We start from the raw sequence: 18,496 nt of genomic DNA on the forward strand, positions 1-18,496 counted from the left end.
TGCATGCACCCACGCAGTGTTGTCACAAATACACACACACACACACACACACATTTATAATGGGCACATACCAACTCAAAACCTGAGCACTTCAGTGTGAGACACACACACACACACACACTGCAGAAGAGCTGGCCTCAGCTGTGCTCTCCTTTCGAGCACAGCACTAACTGACGGCTAATCGATTAGAGCTTGGTGACCTCTGACCCCGCTAGCTTCCTGTCTGACAGATTACACCTCCGCAGTTCCATAGGACTGCATTGGCCTGCCTCTGTGTGTGTGTGTCTGTGTGTGTCTGTGTGTGTTTGTGCGTCGCGGCTTTTCACTTGCCAGCTCCACAACAGAACAGAAATAACAAGTCTCACAGAGGACAGTCCATTTCACATGGAAGTGTATGTTTCATTACCGTGTGTAACCGTGTGTGTGTGTGTGTGTGTATGTGTGTATGTGTGTGTGTGTGTGTGTGGGGTGGGATGTTTTCTGTCTATGGCAGTGCAAAACACAGTGTTTGTTGTTGTTTGGGCGTGTGCTATGTGTTACCGTGGCGACACAGACGGTGTGCAGATCAGGCAGCTCAGTCTGGGAGTGGTGATGCATGTGTGTGTGTGTATGCGTGTGTGTGTGTGCGTGTGTGTGAAGGTGTGTGTGTGTGTGTTAGGAGGTAGATAACAATGCCCCTCTCGGCAGGACACTGGCGCTCTCTTCCTGGCCTGCTCTACACGGGAAACACCGCCCCAACACACACACACACACACACATATACACACACACACACCCACACACACACTCACACAGATATTTATACCTGTGTGGGTTACAATGACTTCACCAGCTCGCCCTGCACAGCCCTAACAAAGGGAAACAAGACCTCATTGTGGACTAGTGTCCCCCACCACACACACACACACACACACACATATACACACGCACACACAGAGGAGTGTAGTGCTTGCAGACTCAGCCATCCGTTAGATGAGACAAGGTTAGCATTTTTATTCCGACATGGCTATTAATAATGAAATGATGCATGGCTGGCACATTTACACTCTCCTCTCCTCTACTCACCAAATTCCTTTTTACAGTTGTACAAACACTCTTACAGTAGGTAAACACACTCATGCTCGGCCTCCCAAAACACCTTAACCACCAGTTCACTTTGTGGTAGGGGGAAAATTCCCACTCCCATCAGTGTGTGTGTGTGTGTGTGTGTGTGTGTGTGTGTGCAGGTAGTCTGCAGGGAGTTTCCAAATCAACTAAATTTGTTTGCTTTTTAATGACAGAGCTTAAGATATTCACACACACATGCGCACACACCACCACCAACCACCTATCATGAATGAGCCACTCTGTACTTTCCCCCCTGAAACCATACATGTGTGTGTGTGTGTGTGTGTGTGTGTGTGTGTGAGAGAGAGAGAGAGAGAGACTAATGGCTGTCCAGTAATGTGGGCATGCTAAGAGAGACCTCTGTGTCTAGGTACCTAGAGGATTCTAACCACAGTCTCAGAGCCCACCAGGAGGTTATCCACATACCACACTAATACACACGCACACACACACACACACACACACACACACACACACACACACATCAGCTGCTTTTGTTAGATTGCCAGTGAAGAAGTCATCCAGTCCAATAGCAGGTTAGATAATCACTCACTGTCAGTCAGTACGTTTGTTGATCAATCAGCCAAGTCTGTAAATCTGTCGTTCAGTCAGTTAATCAGTCTTTCAACTAAATTATTAATATAGATTTAGCATAACATTATGTTTCTCTCTCTGTTATTCCAGTAAACTGTAACATGTGTGGCCTATAAACCCATGCAGCGCTGGACCACAGCCTGGTTCAAAACCCCTGAATCACTGCCCACATATCCAATTTATTTGCAATTCAAAAAGGTCTGGATTGTGTTTTATTAATGGTTGTTTCCCTGGTTAATAAAACAACTGGGCCAATTACACAATATAATATGGGTAGGTTTATGGTATGTTTGTGGCTTTGTCTTACATTAATACGATTCATAAAGAAAACGTTGATCAGTAACTTCCCTAAAATGCCTTTAGTGAGACAGGCAGTATTATAAAGAATATACTGTACTTTTAATAATGAAATTGAATGACAACCACACCTTGTGTACAAGTTTGTACACTGTCAGTTATTCTGAACACACATCCATTTACCACTCACACACTTCATTAAAAGCTATTGTAGTTGTTGACAACGAGCAGCCTCAGAGGAAGTAAACGAGGCATCATAACAGTTTCGACAGGAGCAGATGGGAAAATGTGTGTGTGTGTGTGTGTGTGTGTGAGGCCATCATGACTGTGTTTGTAGCTTTTAAGGTAACGTGATCCCTGCCTAAGGGTGTGTTTCGGGGGAGTGTAAAGTAGGAGACAGGAGCAGGAAGGGAGGATGAGGGAGCTGAAAGAGAAGAAAAGGGGGAGGACAGAAGTGTGTGTGTGTGTCTGTGTGTGTGTGTGGGGGGGGGGGGGGGGGCTTCAGTCATAGCCCATGGCAGTTCAGCTTTCTTACTAATATTCACAGTTGCATTTCACTGACACACAGGTACCAAGATGGATGGAGAAAGAGAAAGAGAAAGCAAGGGAGGTTAAAAGTGTGTTTCTATCATCCTCCTTATCTCCTTCAATGACTGAATATACCACAAACAAACAACATATTTCCGCAATCTATCCTCCGCCTTGGCCTTAGCCTTTAGATATATGTTGGGAGATGGAAAGGAAGAAAGAATTAAAGACAAATACTCCTTCTTGTACACGCAGATGAAAACAAGTGAAAGGAGAGGAAAGAAAGAGGAAACACTAATAACACATCATTGCTCCTAATATTGTCAACACAACCCACAACCTCCAGATCCGACCCTGAACGAGTCAAATACAGTCAGTTAAGACAGTTAGTCGACACAAATTGTGTCTGTGTGTGTGTGTGTGTGTCCATTAAAGCGGCCAGTTAAACTAAATCAGCAAGTAATGTGAACGCTGAGATTCTAAATGCTAGGACAGGTGCAGACTGAGACTAAATGAGAGAAATGAATAAAACATACTTCTCTCTCTCTCTCTCTCTCTCTCTCTCACTCTGTCCCTCAGACACTCAGCGCACACACACACACACACACACACACACACACACACAGACAATGAGAGACGTGCACACTGACATTAAGTCGATGGTATGAATAATTCCCAATAGTCCTCATCTCCCAACAACTGCTGACCTTTAACACAGGAAGTGATTCTGCAGCACCGGAGAGAGAGAGAGAGGGAGAGAATAGTGTATTAAAGTAATTGTGTCTTATTTAACGCACACTATCCTGACCCAAACTTGCCTAAAGGTTTACTAATTGGAACCGACTGTATCGACAAACCAAGACATTGAGAACTAGTATGAATACCCAAATCACGTTTAAGAATATCATCGTCCAAAAAAACAAAGATTAGGCACATTTCCACTTGTATGAGCCTGCAGTTTTTTTGTTTTTGTTTTTGTTAACAGTTTTAAAAAGTTTTTAACACCTAAATTGTATTGTATTTGATTTGTCAGTGTTGTTGTGTGTTGTGTATGCATGTGTGTTGTATATTTACATATATATTTTGTTTTGTATTTTACTTTTATCTTACTTGTATACTTCTATATCTTTCATCCCTGTTTCTTATATTTTGCGTTTTGTTTTTTATTCTTGTGTGTTGCTGCTACTGTCACGACAAATTTCCCCTTGGGGATTAATAAAGTATATATCTATCTATCTATCTAAATACGAGTAACTTCAGCCACTTTTGTCACAAGTATAGCCAAACAAGATTGAAGGAACAGTGTGTTACATTTAGGGGGATTAATTGGCACAAATGTAATATAATATGCAAAACTATTTTCATTAGTTTATATTGACCTTTTTTGTTCAGGTTTAGGGGCGACCACAGCCGCACAATCTGTTTGTGAATTCAGCCAAAGCAACGTTACGGCTCTGTGAGACTGTGTTTAGGCGCTGCAGTGCTTTACAATATATGGTTCAATGTTGACCATCAACACTGTACTATGGTCATGCCAATAGAGGACAAAGAGAAACCTGTAAAAGGAATGAGGATCTGAAAGAAAGGAGGCCAAAGAAAGAAAAGAGAGACGAGGCCGGGTCACGAAAGGAGAAAGCATAATGTCTCACTGTCTATTTTAGAGAATATGCGTGTGTGTGTGTGTCAGACAGTGACAGTTGAGTTGAGCGAACAGTGACAGACCAGGTTGGCAGAGATATTTTAGTAACTAGGCCGAGAGAGAGAGAGAGAGAGGAACATTAAGGCAGAAAAGATGAAGAAATCGTTTAGAAGATCCCCCTCGGTCCCCCTCCTCTCTCTCCTCTTCCAGCTGATTGACAGCGCCCCCTCCCCCACCCAGCGCTCTTTGATTGACAGGACTCCCCAGACTGGAGCTCTTATCCCCTGAAACAAACCCTGCTCTGCTCCTCCTCACCTTCTTTCTCTCCTCTGTCTGCCTCGACCAGCCTATCCTCCCTCTCTTCACCCCATCACACTCTCCTCAGCCTTTCCCTGCCTCCCCCCTTTTTTTTATTTTACCCCCTGTAAATGCTTTCTTATCATGTTCTTCTCCTTCTATCGTTTTTCCCGTTCCTTCCTCATTCCTCTCTTTGCCATCATGTCTTCCTCAAGCGGTGACCCCTCTTAACCCTATAGATTACACACACACACACACACACACACACACACACACACACACACACACACACACACACACACACACACACACACACACACACACACACACACAAACACACATAGACACACACACACAGGGAACCCCTTAAACCCCTCAGGCTTATGTGGGCCCCTTTAGACTTTGAGAGCACACATACTGGTACCCATGACCCCCTCACACACACACACACTCTCAAGCCGCCTTCCTCAAGCCTTGACACCGATCTTAGCCGTGAGCGCACACTGCCTGAGACTATAACCCCCTCAAACTACACACACACACACACACATGCACACACAGCCTGAGCCTATTAAGCCAATTGTCGAAGTCTAAACAGGCAGCGAGTTGAGCAGTGAGGTAGGTAACCCCTCAGGGCCACAGAGAGAGTTAAAGAAGGAAAGAGAAAGAGAGGGAGAGGGACGAGAGAGGGTGAGGTAGAGCAAGGACAAGAAAGAGGAGGAGGAAAGAAGAGAGGAAGGGGGGGGGGGGGAGTGGAAGTGTGGGATGAGAAAGAAAATAGAAAAAGAAGAGCTAAAGATGTTGAGTGAGAAAAGACAGTAGGAGATACAAGGAGGACAAACTGAATGGGAGCCACACACACACACACACAAGCAAGAGGAGGAGAGGTGGATGTGGCTCTTTAGGAGTCAAGCAGGCGTGTGATAGGATATCGTTGCATGTCGTTAACCCTATATTAACCCCGAGAGGCAGCGGGACACTCACTGCGCTACAACATGGATTAACTGGGCCACACACACACACACACACACACATTCACACAGACACACTGGCACGGTGAGCTGGCTGTCAGTCACACACACACACACACACAGATGCACACGAGGACCGATATCCTCCCTGACACCGTGCAATGAGCTGTCAATCACTTGCAAACACTCTTTTCTCCTTTTATTTCACCTGTTTATACTCACAGATGAACGCAGAGGCCAGAAGTGGTTGGATTTGTTAAAGCACGATTGGAACCGGCTGCAGTATTGTTTATATGATGTCACAGTAAAATTGCATTTGTATGCCATATTTGTGAATTAAATTGATATATTTCTGTTGAATAAAGGATTGTTGAGTGGACATGCTGATGGGAAAGACAGCATTAGGCCACTTAAAGAAACATCTGAACTCGGCTCAGTTCACCCTGAACCCTTCTCACTGTTATTATCTTCTTTTAACATCCTATGGGAATCTTTAGTGCAGCGTTTAGAGCGGGATCCGTCACTGGCTTCCCAGACAATAAACAAACCAGAAGCAGAAGTCGGGGCATCGCAGAGCAGATCAACTGGTTTCTGGTCCCTGAGCTGGTTGTCGGCTCCTCCCATAGCGATTGGCAATTTGGTTGAATTCAGGGGTCGATCGGAAGAGACGAGCTATGATTTCATACATGAACTGCCCATGGCGTGTAAACAACATCAAGTCTGTTATTGTGTCTGTGGTTCCCCTAAAAAAATATGTTTTAAACTACATGAGCAAAAAGGGATGCCTTTGTTGGCCTCTGCCTGTTTACCAGCAGTGACAGACAAAGCTGTTATTTTGACTTTGTCTCTCTCCACATGTTTGGATCGGACAGCAGACTTCCAGATGTTGAACTGAGTGGCTGTGAACCACTGCGGAGTGGGTTGTGGTGAGGGTGTGGGGGGCTACAGGAAGTATCCCACGGTATCCAGGGTAACCTTGACATTCCATCCTGACCAAGTTCCCTGACATCTCCCACAATTCACTCCGCTCCTCTTCTCCAGCCAGAAAACACACACACACACACACACACACAGTCACCATACATCAAAGCTCCAGACAGTTTAGTACCACACATATTATGATAATATATGTATTATTTTGTCACTTTATGTCTGATATATCAGTTATTCAGTCAGCGACCCAACCCAAGTCGCCAATATATACACACACACACACACACACACTCACACACACACCTTCAAGGCAAATATATAATGGCGTGTAAGCCGAGATGTCTGAGATAGCAGACAAAAACAGAACAGTGGTGAAAGATACTATAATGTCCTGCAAACACACACACATAAATGACAGGATCATGTGTAGCTGTCGATCATGAGGCACACACACACACACACACACACAAATACTGAGAATTGTGCTCTTGGAAATAGCTCCGTCAAAGCTCGCTCTGAGACATAAGTGTTTATCCATTTCATAAGATTTCTCTAAACACAAAAAATAAGTGGGGGAGGTGGGAGAAAGGAGAGCCAACTCCTTAAAGCTAAAAGTGGGAATCAAGGTGTTTGACAGAGGAGAGGAGAGGAGAGGTGAGGAGAGGAGAGGAGAGAAGGAGTGTATCCTCATACATGACAACGATAGGGATGCATATCTATGGGCTCAAGATAAGATCATATTTGTTGTGTTAAGAATGAGTTATAATTATATATAAATACACATTGACAGAAAAAGTACACAGGAGGCATCTAGAGCTACTGTCACAGATTTGATTTGAAAAAATACATGAAACATTAATAAATAAATATAAATAAATAAATATTTTACCTTCGAAGAAAGTACATGAAAGTGTTGCACTACCTAACACATGTGGTTCCTTTGTGGGTTTTTTATGGAAGACTAAACTAAATCACATGTTTGGCTGTGTCACCTGCCAAAACTGGACTTAATAATTTGCATTTGGGTCAAAAACCTCTTCCCTCAAAGAATCAGACATTTTAATATCTTCATTTCAATGTAATTTGAGTTTGTTTATGTGGTTTGTAAGAAGGGATATTCATGTACGAACTGAAGGAGCTATCCAACACTATAATAAAGCAATTGATTGACACTCCCTTACACCTTGGAACTACCAGGTATAAACAGTTCGGGGTGGAAAGTATAAAAGTCACAGAAAGTACAGCGGTATGAATTTTCCCTGCGGTGTGAATTATGACTGCACCGCGCTGACCTGCGGAAACTAAATCCACAAATTGATGCAGCGTGCGAACGGGAATGTTTTCAGTTGATCGTCCACGAAAACTTATTTCAGTTTCATGTTTCCGTTTATTCGCCAGCCCGTCAGTAACGTCACCGCCACGTTCGATGTGTTCACAATTTGTCACAACTGCAAGTCTCATTGCATTAAAACGTAATTAGTTCTGACGCAAGCTGCTAATCGCCGTGACCGTCTTCTTCCGACAGCACGAAGCTGCACCGCTCACGCTAACGGATGCTCTGACTTTTATGGTGCTTTCAAGAGCCACTTCTCCTGACTGCTCGACTCTAAATGGGTATTGAGTGAAGGGAACATAACACTATCATGATATGTTCACATGTAAGATGTGGTTTTTGGCATTCAACTTTAATAAATACAGTTGTTTGAAAAATATATTTTCATAGCAATATAAAATAGATATTAGAGAGGTAATCATGACCTGTTTGACTTCCTAACACCAGCCCTATTTTGTTTGATCAAAGCATGTATCTAAATAAAAATAAGGAAACAATTTGAATTGGACATTTAATTTAAAAACAAACCACGATAGATGACAATAACAATGTAAATGGATAATATTTACAATTTTTGGGGTTTAGGATGGTTGAAATGTTGCCATGTATGTGTCATACCAGAACTCCTCCCCATCACAAGCATTTGTATTGACGTTTTATAAAAAATAAAACAAGAATAGCTTAATATACACTACCGTTCAAAAGTTTGGGGTCATCCAGACAATTTCGTGTCTTCCATCAAAACTCACTTTTATTTATCAAATGAATTGAAAATTGAATAGAAAATATAGTCAAGACATTGACAAGGTTAGAAATAATGATTAATATTTGAAGTATTAATTTTGTTCTTCAAACTTCAAGCTCAAAGGAAGGCCAGTTGTATAGCTTATATCACCAGCATAACTGTTTTCAGCTGTGCTAACATAATTGCACAAGGGTTTTCTAATCAGACATTAGTCTTCTAAGGCGATTAGCAAACACAATGTACCATTAGAACACTGGAGTGATCGTTGATGGAAATGGGTCTCTATACACCTATGGAGATATTTCATTAGAAACCACACGTTTCCACCTAGAATAGTCATTTACCACATTAACAATGTATAGTGTGTATTTTTGATTCATGTTATCTTGATTGAAAAAACTGTGCTTTTCTTTGAAAAATAAAGACATTTCTAAGTGACCCCAAACTTTTGAACGGTAGTGTATATACTGTCCGTGCTTCTAAATGACACTATAGATAACCTTTAGGCCACACCGAGCGGCCCGATAGACATCAGGTACGTATAGTGTGTAGCAGCCAGTGATGAAGGACGAAAATATATATGATGCCCAATCTTCACTGTTTAAGGCTTTACTAGAAAGACATCGTCACGTGTCAATCTCAACACGTGATCTCAACACACACGCAGACATGCAGAGAAGCCTGCTCACAGCGGGTTAAAACAACTGCCAAGGAGAAATCAGATTAAAACGAGGTTGGATCTCATTTCAGTTTTTTCTCTGTCACTTTTTTCTTTGCTCGTGACCCATTTTACTTTTTCTGTGCCATTGCAGAAGAGACAGAGACTGAAAGAGGAGGGGGGGGGGGGACAACATCAGTCCTCCACCTCGACATGAAGAAAGATAAAAACAGACAGACAGACAGGTAGGGAAAAAAAAGTGGCACTGAAAACGACAGACAGCTTCTGCTAGTAAACAGCTCTGTGTTTTGCATTGCGGAGAAGAAACACACACACACACACACGACTGAGCATTGTTCATTCAAGTCTGAAAATGTGCGTGACTGTGTGTGTGTGTGTGTGTGTGTCTGGAACTGCCAGATATGAGGTAGTAACTGAGCAGCTGATGTCCCCTGTGCACAGGTAAATTACTGAAGTTCACATGCACATGTAAGTACATTATTTGTTTCGTGGGGACCTTTAATTCCTGCTACTAACTCCCCATCACTGATGAATCGTGCGGTTCCACTTATAAATGCAAAGCAGTCCATCTCAAAAATGCCAATCTGCCATCAGAAGTCCATTGATTCTATCTAAGGAGCGTCTATTTCAGGAGTGACAGCAGATCATCTCAACACAAACATCCCGTCACACGCCCGCCGCCATTAAAACAAGTCAACACAGTCCATCATCCCAGGTGTGTGTGTGTGTGTGTGTGTAGGAGAGACAAAGATAGAGGCTGAGTGAGAGACAGTACCTGTCGATGATAACAGGGTCTGAGGGTGTCTCATTACGGTTTCCGCAGCTCTTCTTGTCACAGCACCGGCTACGAGGAGAGAAAACAGCAGAAGCGGAGAGAGTGAGAAAAAAAAAGTGAGCAAAAGTCAGACACAGGAAAACACAGTACTTCATACAGTAGTTCAAGTTTCGACGTTTAAATGGGAGTACGGTGTTACAGCCAATCGGGTGCTCTGCCTGGGCTGAGCTTTGTCTGAACATCCAAATTCATGCAAATTGATCCAATCTCTCTGAGTTTTACAGAAAGTCTAGCAGCTCTACACTGATAATTGTATGTTGATAAGACATGGAAAGTGGATCTGAAAGATACACACCAAGTTTTTAGGGGATTTGCCTGCTGCTGAGTTTAGCCATGTTGCCTAGATGCCCCGACCAATCATCAACCAAGGAGTTGCTAGACGGTCCTCCAAAGAAAAACGACTCAATCAGCCCTCTCAGGAAATGCCCCAAAATGACATTTTTTTACATCCAAGTGACAAACCCTTACTATGATTATTAATATTTTCCTTCGGGAGCAAAGGAGGAGGTCCGTGTGGACGGATGAGTCAACACAACTTCTGAAATACTGTGTGTGTTCATCAACATTGGTTTCTTGTTGAATTTCATTTGACTTGCTAAGATGCAAGTCATTAAAAACACAATATGACATCTTCCTCTTCATCTGTACCGACACTAGAGGTGTGGGGGTCTGGGGGGGACATCGATTCTTAGATGCATCGGACATTCTCTCCTGAACGAGTATGACTCCATGAAGAGGACTATATAATCGTACATTGTAAACTAAATTCTCCAAGTTATCTAATAATTCTGTGACACCCGACGGTCCGTTCCTTACAGCTGCCCCTGAACGCCACAGACGTAATACACACGAGTCTTGTTTAGGTCAAAAGTGAAATGCTAGCAGAGTTTAGGGGAGGTTGGCTGAGCTTGAGCAGCAGAATATGAATTCGGCTTCACAATCCGACGTTCACCCTCCGGCTTAAAAAAGCTAACGAGAACCAGAGCTTTCACGCTTTGTTGCACACTTTTGAACCGGGATACAACATTCAGCTCAAGGTTTTTGTTGACTCAGCGATACTCGACAAGCTAAAGTCATGGAGTCACTGAGGAGAGCGGGTTGGATGGGAGTAACGCACTGTGTGGGGATCCGTCGCTACAGAATCGTGTGCAGTCGTAAACGTGCACTTTTTCCACTATATGTGTAGTTTGATCACATGTTCCAGCCAGCGTTCTTTTTGTATGAGAGCTGAATGCTTATTGCCGAAAACAAGGAGATTTGTTTGAAGTCTGTGTTGTGCATTCGTGAGGAAGGAATATGATTTTTATGTCAAATAACTCAGAGCCTGCTGTGCCAATTTGAGTTATTTTCTTGTTGGTTCTCTTCGCAATTAAATTAAGAGGAATCATTACAAATATGGGGCGTTTAAAAAAAAATAGCAGATAGTCACAGTGAGGAAAAAGATAAACATGTATCAAGAACATCGTGGCGCATCAATAAGAATCGATAATCGTTTTGTAATCGCATCATAGCTCTTTGAGTTGGAATTGAATCGTGAGGAGCCTCGAGATTCCCACCTTTGACTGACATACAGGTGAGGTGGAGGGGAGAGGATTGAAGAGGCCCGAGGCTCAGAAGAAGAGGAGGAGAGAGAGAGTGGGACACACACACACACACGCGTAAAGAAAGAAGTAAAAAAAGAAAACTGGCATGCGATCCAAAATTCACACATATGTACTGGTATTCTGTCAAAGCTTTCTTGCGTGCATCAATTATGAATAAAGGTGTAAGCAGGAGGGGGAAGCATAAAGCCGGGGGGGTGGGGGGGGGGGATGAGTGGAGCGAAGATGAAGAGTGAAAGGATGGGAGCGTGGGAGGGAAAGCTAAAACAAGAGAGTGAGAGCGAGGGGAGGCGAGGGGAAGGGAGGGGTTTGGGTGGGAAGAAGAGGAAGGGGAGACATCTCTGGTTTCCCACCGTCACAGATGGCAGAGGTGGAAAGAAAGAGACTGATACGTTACACCTTACACATTGTCTCCTATCTGCTGCTCTGCCTCTCTTTCTGCTCTCTCTGTCCTTTCCTTTCTGCCGCTGTATGAACTGGGTCAGTACACAGCCCCGGCACCAGTTAGGACGGGACCAATGGGAACGTGGGGAGCACGGGAACAGAGGAACGCTGAGCGCGAGGAGGGAGGGGAATGATGGGTGAGGGTGGGAGGGGCGGGGGGTGTAGATGAGATGGGGGAGATTAAAGGAGGACAGTAGAAGGAAGAGGAGACGACGGCAGAGTGGAAGATGTTATAAATGGAGTTGTGGTGGGAAGGAAAACGAGGGGTGGGACGGAGGTAGTGGAGCACTTATTGCTCTGGATGCTGGTGATCTAATCATGTGCTCTCGTCCCCTTCTCTTTGCTCTCTCACACACACACACACACACACACATAGTATATACACACACATGTACCCACACACACTTTTAAACAATAGAGTCTCGATAGTGATTTGGAGATTCCATTTTCAGATGTTTTATTATGTGAAAATGTAAGTAAGAAAGGTCCGCAATAGCTTTGGTTCAGGTAAGTCAACTGATATTGGTCAGTTAATCAATGAGTGGATCAATAAAAAAAGGTTCCAGCTTATCAAATGTGAGCATTTGCTGCTGTTCTCTGTTTTGTATCAGTGCAAATTAACCATATTTAACATTTAACTGTTGGGCTCTTTGAAACATTTTCTGATATTTTATGAGAAAAGTTTCCAAAGAAACCAAATATGTCCGGTCAGCCTGAATTAATGAACACAAATATCAAATATATTTCCATGTGACAGAGCGGAAAACCTTCTTTTTGAATATTTCACTCAGAGTCAATGTCACGTCGCTTTAATAATAAACCGCTGGAACAAGCTGGTATTCATGAACTACAGTCGGATAGTGTGAAAGGGGACAACTGTGTCAAAGAGATGAACTTAAAACATCCATCGTCCGTTACGGAGCGAAACCTTTCACGTATTCGTGCCGGAGCTCCGACCAGGTTTGGAGACGCAGGTCTGGGTGTTGGCAGATTGTCTGGGAGCATATGGCTAATAGCGCCACCGTGACAATGAGCCACACTGATTAATGGACGCCCTGAGCTCTCTTTGTGTGTGTGTGTGTGTGTGTGTGTGTGTGTGTGTGAGGCCCCTGCTGCAGAATCAGCATGTGAGAACATGAGGCAACAGCCGTAACTTTGACCTCAGCGGCTTCTGCAGACAAAGTGTTTACACTCGTTGCAGAAGTACTCTCTGCACTGCTGCTCCCCCAGAGGCCGTTCCACTGTTCATGAGTTCTGTTCATGGGAGTCAGAACAGTTTACTCATGTCCACAACGCATTCCCAACAATAACTTATGATAAAATCTGTATTTATCTATAAATTCCTTGTAAATCAAATCAGGTTTCCAAAGCTGTGCAGCTGAGCCGACTGACGGTTATTCAGTGAGCTGTAGAATAAAATATGATTGTGCCTGATTTCACGGATAAAATCCCTGCTCCTGCATAAAGATGAACCCCAATTTATATTGTTACGGTTAAAGTTGTTCCGTGACAAGGTCAGGGAACAAGAACAACTTAATTCATGTGCTAAATTTGAATTTTTACAACTGTGCTTTCACGAGGGAGCGTGCATATGCATACTGCTTTGTATATATGCGTGTGTGTGTGTGTGTGTGTGTGTGGGTGTGTGTGTGGGTGAGAGAGAGGGACCTTGCCTATATTTTACAGTCAGATTGTGGAGGAAGGCCCATTTGTTAGCCATGAAACAACAGGAGGGTTCAGATTGACTAATGAGTTTCTCTGTGTCCTAATTAACCAGGCGTCACAGTCACACACACACACACACCAAGCACACATTTTTGTATAGGATAGGTTGGTAAAAATGCTACCATAAATAGATATATTTCCTCCCAACCTACTTCCGAAGAAATTCATCTTTAGATTATAATTAAAGCAACGACTCTGAGAGCTGAAACTCATCTTCTTCAACAGACATGGCTCCGTGTGTATGCGCCTGGGCCTGTATGTGTGGGGGGGTTAATGAGGGTGAAGGAATAAGGAATGTATCGAGTGCTGAGAGTTGATTGGTGAGAACTTTCTGCAGACGAACAAAGTGTGTTGCAGAAGGAAAGAGGAGGGGAGAGCAGAGGAGAGGAGAGCAGAGGAGAGAGAGGAGAGGAGAGGAGAGAAAGTAGGACGTGGAACGATTGTTTGAAGATGGTTTAGAGGGGAGAAAGATTTTGGGAAGAAGAAATAGGTTTCGATGCACCCTTTCTCACCTGCACATGATCTCATGTGTCAGCAGCACTCTGCACATCTCTGGATTCTTGTCTTGGCCTTCATAAATAATTGCCTGTTAAGAGAGACACAGAGATGTCGAGAGGAAGAGAAAACAGAGTGTGACTCACAGACAGAACAAGTGAACAAGCACAAAGCTCCAAAAGTCAACCGGGTGTTGCTCTCACGCCTCACTCCATTAGGCAGCTCATCGGCTGGTTAGATCTTGGTCGACTACAAATTTTTGGGGCATTCGTCCTTTTTTTTCCGTGCCTTTTCTTGCTGAATTACTTCTATGCATAATTTTTTTGGAAAGCACAATATTTAAAAGGGTGTTTTACTGCGATTCTTTGTGGAGGAACTTTTACAGACCCGTTGATTAAATCAGAGAATCATACGTCGACTATGAGTGTCTTCAGGCGAGCACAGGCCTGTCGGGTGTGTATTTCACCATAGCAGTATTTTAGTTATTGATTGGTATTGGATTTTAATAGCAGTTAAGTTCCAGGACACTTCTGATAAATTGTTTAGTTATCAAATGTTACTCAAACATTAGTCAAGATGCATTTGTTTGGACTTTTGAATTGTGAACTCTGCTCCGAGTAGAAATATGTGGGATTAAATTAAAATAAATACAGTTATACTATTGTTATCTTTAATTTATTTATTTTAATCCAATAATAATAATCTATTTCATTCATATAGTGCCTTCTTAAGATACTCAAAGACACTTTACATGTTACATTTTAAACACCACAGGGAGCAATTCAGGGTTAAGTGTCTTGCTCAAGGACACATTGACTAGGGCGGGGATTGAACCGCCAACCCCCTGATTGGAAGGCGGATATGCTAACCACTCACCCACAGTCACCCCAAATTTTGTTTTGGCAGAGAAACAGTAATACCTCACAACAAACCATGCCACTGATATCTCTATTTGAAATATCTTCTATATGTACTTTTTGATGTGCCCTGTCTTGTCTTGTGTTTGTGTAATATGAAAAAGACATAAAAAAACATTTGTAAAAAAATAAAAAATAGTGTCCATGCTCATCATACTGAAAAAAAACAGCTTGGCTCATTGATGTGTTTTTAATAAGATAATAATAGAGCTCTATAACAGAGGAATAATCCAGTGTGTGTCTTGGCTTGTTAAAATCAATTGTTAGTTTTGGTCTTTCATGGAATGTGTTGACAGCAAGAAAAAATTTAAAACATCAACAACCATATTCTTCAACTACTTATTATACACAACTTAACTTCAAATCATAATTATTTCAATTCAGACGGGACACAGTTTGAGGCAACAGAGCATTGCCATCCAGAGCCTCCGATGGAGGCCGGTCAGCGTCTGCATCAGTGCACGAATGCATGAGAACATATTTGCATGTTCTCAGACCGCTGCACTCTACATCACTTTATTTTGCAGCTGTGATGAAAAACAACGCTGAGACGAACTGGGAGGAGTTCGATGTGTTTCAGGCTGTATCTGCGGTGTAGCCTACGTATACACTACCGTTCAAAAGTTTGGGATCACCCAGACAATTTCGTGTCTTCCATGAAAAATCACACTTTTATTTATCAAATGAATATAAAATATAGTCAAGACATTGACAAGGTTAGAAATAATGATTAATATTTGAAGTATTAATTTTGTTCTACAAACTTCAAGCTCAAAGGAAGGCCAGTTGTATAGCTTATATCACCAGCATAACTGTTTTCAGCTGTGCTAACATAATTGCACGGGTTTTCTAATCAGACATTAGTCTTCTAAGGCGATTAGCAAACACAATGTACCATTAGAACACTGGAGTGATAGTTGCTGTAAAAGGGCCTCTATACACATATGGAGATATTTCATTAGAAACCAGACGTTTCCACCTAGAATAGTCATTTACCAGATTAACAATGTAGAGAGTGTATTTCTGATTAATTTAATGTTATCTTTATTGAAAAAACAGTGCTTTTCTTTGAAAAATAAAGTCATTTCTAAGTGATCCCAAACTTTTGAACGGTAGTGTATATGTTCCCTTTCGGGTGGTGCTGCGGGTAACGGGGTAACAGGTTAGTTCCCACGTCACCTCACAGAAGATGTAGTTCAGCGGTGACACCTCTACTTCAAACACAATCCCTTCGTCTCTGCACTGGGACGTCATCTCCTCCCACACACACACGCACGTTTGAGAAAATCCCAAAACACAACGAGAACAACGTCCCCTCTGTTCACACGCAGCTCAGCTCTAATATTAAAAAGCGGTATGTTGTCTTCTCCTCGTGAGGCCTTTCAGCCGTGGCTTCGCCTGCTTCCGTTATACAATCCTCCTGCTTCTTGTCTGAAGCTCAGAATTAAGCGAAAGTCCAACACCACTAAGCTTTCTATCAATCGATACACACGCCCCGCCCGACTTTGGTCGATTCCAGTCTGTTTGATCTGTCGTTCCAAACTCCAGCGAGTCTCACCGAGTGACGAGTTCACTTCTCTCAGGGAGAGGTGAAGAACTTCCACTGTCCTCTCGGATCGTCTTCAGCTGGAGGTTCAGACCGGCTGCCATAAACTGAACACTAAAGTTTGAGTTTCGGATGAAGGTCATTTCAAGTGAACGCTTAACAAGCTGAAGGTCAGAGATGGCCCACGTTATACTTTTTCTTTTAGACTCCTCTGTCTGAATACAGAAATATAGTTTTTTAAATTTATATCTTCAAATATACATGTCTCAAATGTTGACTGTATTTTATTCTTTTACAAAAATGTGTTTTTGTCTCTATTGTCACTTTATCATCATTATACTGAATATACTTACTAATATATATATATATATATATATATATATATTTATATATATATATATACACAGTGCATCCGGAAAGTATTCACAGCGCTTCACTTTTTCCACATTTTGTTATGTTACAGCCTTATTCCAAAATGGATTAAATTCATTATTTTCCTCAACATTCTACACACAACAACCCATAATGACAAAGTGAAAACTGTTTTTTGCAAATTTTTGCAAATCTGTTAAAAATAAAGAACGAAAACATAACATGTACATAAGTATTCACAGCCTTTGCCATGACACTCAAAATGTAGCTCAGGTGCATCCTGTTTCCACTGATCATCCTTGAGATGTTTGATTGGAGTCCACCTGTGCTAAATCCAGTTGATTGGCCATGATTGAGAAAGGCACACACCTGTCTATATAAGGTATCACAGTTGACAGTGCATATCAGAGCATAAACCAAGCCATGAAGTTCAAGGAATTATCTATAGACCTCCGAGACAGAATTGTATCGAGGCACAGATCTGGCGAAGGGTACAGAAAGATTTCTGCAGCATTGAAAGTCCCAATGAGCACAGTGGCCTCCATCATCCGGAAATGGAAGAAGTTTGGAACCACCAGGACTCTTCCTAGAGTTGGCCGCCCAGCCAGACTGAGCGATCGGGGGAGAAGGGCCTTAGTCAGGGAGGTGACCAGGAACCCGATGGTCACTCTGACAGAGCTCCAGTGTTGTTCTATGAAGAGAGGAGAACCTTCCAGAAGGACAACCATCTCTGCAGCACTCCACAAATCAGGCCTGTTTGGTAGAGTGGCCAGACGGAAGCCACTCCTCAGTAAAAAGCACATGACAGGCCGCCTAGAGTTTGCAAAAAAGCACCTGAAGGACTCTCAGACCACGAGAAACAAAATTCTCTGGTCTGATGAAACAAAGATTGAACTCTTTGGCCTGAATGCCAAGTGTCATGTCTGGAGGAAACCAGGCACTGCTCATCACCTGGGCAATACCATCCCTACAGTGAAGCATGGTGGTGGCAGCATCATGCTGTGGGGATGTTTTTCAGCGGGAGGAACTGGGAGACTCGTCAGGATTGAGGGAAAGATGAATGCAGCAATGTACAGAGACATCCTCGATGAAAACATGCTCCAAAGCGCTCTGGACCTCAGACTGGGGCGACGGTTCATCTTCCAACGGGACAATGACCCGAAGCACACAGCCAAGATAACAAAGGAGTGGCTTCGGGACAACTCTGTGAACGTCCTGGAGTGGCCCAGCCAGAGCCCGGACTTGAACCCGATTGAACATCTCTGGAGAGATCTGAAAATGGCTGTGCAACGACGCTCCCCATCCAACCTGATGGAACTTGAGAGGTTCTGCAAAGAAGAATGGGAGAAACTGCCCAGAAATAGGTGTGCCACGCTTGTGGAATGATACCCAAGAAGACTTGAGGCTGTAATTGCTGCCAAAGGTGCTTCAACAAAGT

The 18,496-nt window shown here is 42.9% G+C and overlaps 1 protein-coding gene across 4 annotated transcripts in view; it reads right to left on the reverse strand.

Moving 5' to 3' along the window:
- LOC130191411 (transcription factor COE1-A-like) overlaps window positions 1-18,496 on the reverse strand; it is an 83,160-nt gene that overhangs the window by 55,765 nt on the left and 8,899 nt on the right. For all 4 annotated transcript variants that reach the window (XM_056411078.1, XM_056411069.1, XM_056411085.1 and 1 more), the window contains exons 5-6: window positions 14,241-14,314; window positions 9,899-9,967 (exon numbers count right to left, since the gene is read on the reverse strand). In XM_056411078.1, the coding sequence (XP_056267053.1) occupies window positions 9,899-9,967; window positions 14,241-14,314 (143 nt within the window). The remainder of the gene's footprint in view (window positions 1-9,898; window positions 9,968-14,240; window positions 14,315-18,496) is intronic.

This window comes from Pseudoliparis swirei, chromosome 3, assembly GCF_029220125.1.
Source record: "Pseudoliparis swirei isolate HS2019 ecotype Mariana Trench chromosome 3, NWPU_hadal_v1, whole genome shotgun sequence".
NCBI classification, from domain to species: domain Eukaryota; kingdom Metazoa; phylum Chordata; class Actinopteri; order Perciformes; family Liparidae; genus Pseudoliparis; species Pseudoliparis swirei.